Genomic DNA, 5,469 nt, shown 5'->3' with positions numbered 1-5,469 from the left:
TGGGTTTTGTGACTTGGGGAGAATTAATCATGTGTTTTCGGTCTTATTTAACTTTGTGTGATTTTCTTATGCGTTCAATTTTGATTGGTGAGGACAAAGAACTTAGTTTATACGACGTCTTTATAGAAGTGATTCTCTAAGACGTGGAAAGATACAATTTAGTAGAGATTAAAAAAAACAACGTGAAAAAAAAACTATCACAAGAAAGAAAAGGAAAACTTAAAAAACATTGAGAAACTTTCGGTCACCTGTCACTTTCTTAATTTAAAGAGTAGGATTTTGTTTGAGATTCTTAAAAGTTTTGATTATGAATCATTTCTTGTGATTGAATTGAAAAATAAAATAATTTTAATTAGATCATAGTGTAAATGGGGTGTTTTGCACACTTGAATAGAAAGTATACGCTTAAATTTGAAACATAAAAAAATAATATAACTCTTTGCATCAAATAATTTTTATTCTCTTAACGAAATACCTCATTTATAAAATACTCATTGACAAAATTACCGAAGTCATTGTCTTAAATAGTTTTGGAGACTCTGATGTCGAAGGTTTGGAGGTGGGTAGAGGGTGGTGGACGTTAGGTTAGAATGAATGAAAAAATATATGGTGTTGATTTGAATTAAAGTATGGTGTTTTTATCTCTATTCTATTTGATATTTATAACTAATGTGTCAAATTTCTATTGAAGGCTGTAAAATAAGGTTTTACATCATATCCTAATAGAAGGAACTCTCTTTAAAAAATTGAAAAGCCTTAGAACCGAGTAGTGTTATTTATCACCCTCCTATCTCTCTGCATCTCATGTGGGTGAGCTTGATTCATCATGGTTCTCGTACAAAGCATTATTCTAGGGTAACATCTAGAATAACATTCAGACTTCATTGTACTTGAGAATTATTTTGTCAAATTCTTTAACACTTAAAAAGGAAACAAAATGTCACAAAATACGTCCTAAAGATATCGTTTTGAAGTCCCAAATTTTGTTTTGCCTTCATATTTTCCCTTTGTAATTCCATAATATTTTCCAAACACCTTGGATACCCATCACAAGCCATACAGTTGAAATCGATGTTATGAATCTGCTTTTATGACTTTGCATATAGACGGAGCAATTTAGGAACAGCCCACATATGGAAAACAGCCATTGATGGCAGTGGCGGAGCCACGTTGGTCTTTGGGGGCAGTGGCAGAGCCAGACAATTCATATTGAGGGTGCCGCTAAAATTTTTTTGACATCCTAAAATTTTTTTCTACCTTAAAAATTTGGTAATTCATACGGACATTAAAAGTTATTCAATCATTCAAATTAATAGTGAAATTAAATTATTGTTTAGTCAACGCTTATACGGATATAAGCAACAAAATAAACATTAAAAAAAAGTTCAATTCCCAATGGAAAAGTGTTCTAGTATGCTATAGACATGAGCAACAACAACAAAAATCCAAACAAGAACTTCAACAATCAAAATAACCTTTCAAAATATTATCTAACTATCACAAACACATAATAATACAAACTACTCACGAAATAAACTTGAGCACAATTAATAGTATCTAAGAAAAATGAGTACCTTTCAATAAATCAGAGGTATCTTGAGGGATTTTTTAAAAACAAATCAAACACAATAAGATCCAGCCGAATGATGTAAACCACTAAAAACAAATAATGAATTAGAAAAAGAAATGATGAAAAAAAAAAAAAAAAAAAAAAAAAAAGGAAAAAGAAAAAGAAGTTATCTAATCAAAGCACAATTTTCAACTAATCAAAGCACAATCATTTCGTTTTTACAAGCTAGGTAAAATTGATTGATTTGGTCTTCAAATTGTAGTTTAATTGGCCGGAGATTACACCTCATGAATTGGAATTCATGAGATTGAATCGGCCGAAAATCACACCTTATGAAGCGGAATTCATGAAATCGAATCCCCAACTCCTTTTCCACCCAATGTGTAGACATGTAAAAAAAATTAAAAAAATTGCTCGATTTGTGTTCTATATACGTACTTCATCACACATTTTAAGACGGTGATAAATGAATCAGTAATACGAAACTAAGGACATGTTTGGGTGTGCGTTGAAGGGCCTACAAGTTCGTTTAACATTCAAAAAGTTCATTTGAAGAAAACAGTACCCGTTTGGTAAAAAAGAAAATTGAAAAACTCTTTCAAGGGTCTAAAAAGCCAAAAAAAAAATGACCAAAACATACTTTTAGCAAAAGCTTAAAAATAAAGCTTTTACCAAAAAACAAGACTTAAAAGCTCTATTTTTCATATGTGTATGAAAAATAGAGTTAGCACCTACTTGCTGGAAGCCGCACAGGAGAGACCTAGATGGTGGGAACCGCAGGTGCTTCCTCATATCCGACTGAGTCATAGCTTGACCCAGCCCCACCAGGGCATCAATGAAAATTTAAGGCGGCTAATACTAATCAGGCATATATGGGGATTCTCAATTCTAGAAATTCGAACTCACACCCTAGCACATGTCCTGATCACTTGAAAATTTTCTTAAGCCATTGAACCACCTCCTTAATGGTATATGGATATATTAGAACTACAAAAGGAAACAATGCAAAGGTAAAGACGACTTTGATTCTTGTAAAAATTATAATTTATTCTCTTATTTTATTTCAAATACTATCGGAGTTTTTCAGTCTTCTCAAAGACGGGTAGCAAGTTGCCCATCGTCAGTTAGGCACCATATGTGAGAACGATTGCTTCTCATCTACACTGAATAAATTTTCGCCTACCTACATCTACGTTCATACATGGACCGAGTCTTTGGTCTGGTCCGTGCGTTTATTATGGTTTTCAAACACGTAATTAAATATGCCCCACCGGCCTGTCCCACTGAGCAATGGTCACTTCTCCTTTTAGTCCTTATATACAGGCAGCAATCTCTAACCTCACAATACATTCTATCTTCATTTGGGCCTTTTAGTCCTTATATACAGGCAGCAATCTTTAACCTCACAATACATTCTATCTTCATTTGGGCCTTTTAGTCCTTATATACAGGCAGCAATCTTTAACCTCACAATACATTCTATCTTCATTTGGGCATGTGTGAGAGTGTGAGAGAGAAAATGGAAGCAAGAGAAACACAGACAATGGTACAAGGCCAAGCCGAAATTTGCCAACAAATGTTCGGGTTTGTGGATTCTATGGCATTGAAATGTGCCGTGCAGCTCCGGATTGCTGACATTATACACTCTCATGGCGGCCCTATCACTTTGCGCCAAATAGCCTCTGAGATTGATTCATCATCTCCTGATATCCCCTACTTCGCACGTATCATGAGATTATTAGTCCGCAAAAATATCTTCACCGAACATCATCATCCAGTGGACGGTGGTGGGGAGACACTCTACGGGTTGACAGAAAAGTCAAAATGGCTTCTGCATGATGCTGAGCTGAGCCTAGCGCCAATGGTGTTGATGGAGAACCATCCGTGGCTATTGGCACCGTGGCATTGCCTTGGCCAATGTGTCAAAGAAGGGGGCATTGCGTTCAACAAGGCCCATGGCTGTGAGATTTGGGACTTTGCATCTAAAAATCCTGAGTTCAACAACATCTTCAATGATGCCATGGCGTGTACGGCCAAGATTGTGATGAGGGGAATCCTGGAGGAATACAAAGATGGGTTTCGTTGCTTGGGATCATTGGTGGATGTTGGAGGTGGGACGGGAGGGATGATTGCTGAGATTGTTAAAGCACATCCTCAAATCAAAGGTATTAACTTTGATCTGCCGCATGTTGTCGCCACAGCACCCCTGCATGAGGGGGTCTCCCATGTTGGAGGTGATATGTTTGACACCATCCCTAATGCGGATGCAATTTTCATGAAGGTATGTATTTTCTCTTTTTATCATTTTCCCTCTTTTGTCCACTATAATTGCTAATCCATTAGATCATAATCTATGACTATAAATATTATGGAAAATGTTCAGACACTCAACTTTTACTACTTCCTTTTTATAAACTTACATAGCAGTAGTATCTTTTGTAAGAGACTTGTAATAAAAGTTTCAATATCCTTCCTAGCACTAAAGCATTAATGGATTTGTTTGTCGATGCAGTGGGTACTACACGATTGGAGTGACGAAAATTGCATAAATATTTTGAAAAATTGCAGAAAAGCAATACAGCAGAAGAATGGAAAGGTTATTATTGTTGATATCGTTCTTGAGAAAGATGGTAATGATTTATTTGATGAGACTCGCATGGCGTCCGATTTGTTGATGCTGGCACACAGCACTGGCGGAAAGGAGAGGACAGAGCTTGAATGGAAGAAATTATTGGAGGAAGCAGGCTTTGGTCGCTACAAAATCATCAAAGTTCCAACCATTCCATCTATTATTGAGGCCTATCCCGACTGAGAGTGAAATACAATTGCTGTTGCTAAGATGCCATCAGGACAACACATGGGTTGCTTGATGCCTGGTTTTATAGTAAACAAATAAAATCAATAAAAAAAAAAAAAAATGAGAGAACCGTATCAATTATGTAAAAATAATTTGCTTTATGCTTATATATTTTATTTAAAAGGACAAATGCCATAATTATGGCCAACTCTCTTGCAGGATTTTGCTATTATATATATATATATATATATATGAAACGTAATTTGAAAAATTACAATTTCAAGTTCTAAATGTTGTCTTTTATTTTTTTTTAACAAACAAATTGAGAGCTTTTGTGATAAACTATCAATGAATTAGGGGTACAAAGATCCCAAGTTACAGTATCATATATACAATTTGAAATTTCTTTAATCCAAAATTTATCTATGACATCTAAAATAGCTTCCTTAGCAAGACTATGCGCAGCTGAATTCACACCCCTCTTGATATGTTCTATCCTCCACGACCTCGGCTGACACAAACCTTCTTTGATTCCATCAATTAAATGTCCGGGCTTGCTCCAGTTCTTATCCACCTATTTGACCACATTAACAATTTGTAGGGCTTCTCCCTCTAAGATTATATCAAACAATCCCATCTCCCTACATAGATCCACTGCGTATATGGCTGTCGTCGCGTCAGTAACAGTAGGTTCTAAGAAACAATTTCGCATGGTACTCTATGCAGCTATTACATTTCTCACATGATCTCTAACAATGATACCAATCCCAATATGTCCATGATCAATCAACTGCTGCATACCAATTAACTTTGCACATACCTAGGGTGGTTCGTCGGAGTAGAGCTCCGTTCGTCCATTTCTTTAGTATTAACTCTTTGGAATTCATCTATAAAGTTGCAGGCTTTGTGATAAACTTGGTTAGGATGAGTGAAATCTCCCCCATGTACCACCGCATTTCTCCAAAACCAATTTTTTTGTGCCATCACCACCATAAGCTCAATGTCTTCTACATCACAAGGCCAATCAAAGAGGCAACTATGTGAGCAAAAGAAAGACCCACAGCTCTAGACATCTTGTGCAGCCGGATGACTCCAAATGATA

General features: G+C 35.9%; 1 protein-coding gene across 1 annotated transcript; it reads left to right on the top strand.

The window, feature by feature from the left end:
- Positions 1-3,029: 3,029 nt before the first annotated feature.
- Positions 3,030-4,562, top strand: LOC132181374 (desmethylxanthohumol 6'-O-methyltransferase-like). Its single transcript, XM_059594567.1, has 2 exons — positions 3,030-3,851; positions 4,083-4,562. Exons 1-2 carry the CDS (start codon positions 3,066-3,068, stop codon positions 4,380-4,382), a joined length of 1,086 nt encoding a protein of 361 aa, XP_059450550.1. The 5' UTR covers positions 3,030-3,065; the 3' UTR covers positions 4,383-4,562.
- The last annotated feature ends 907 nt before the right edge of the window (positions 4,563-5,469 follow it).

Source organism: Corylus avellana, chromosome ca5, assembly GCF_901000735.1.
Source record: "Corylus avellana chromosome ca5, CavTom2PMs-1.0".
Lineage (NCBI taxonomy): Eukaryota > Viridiplantae > Streptophyta > Magnoliopsida > Fagales > Betulaceae > Corylus > Corylus avellana.
The sequence above is the reverse complement of the archived record's forward strand: the minus strand, read 5'-3'. Positions and strand labels throughout refer to the sequence as shown.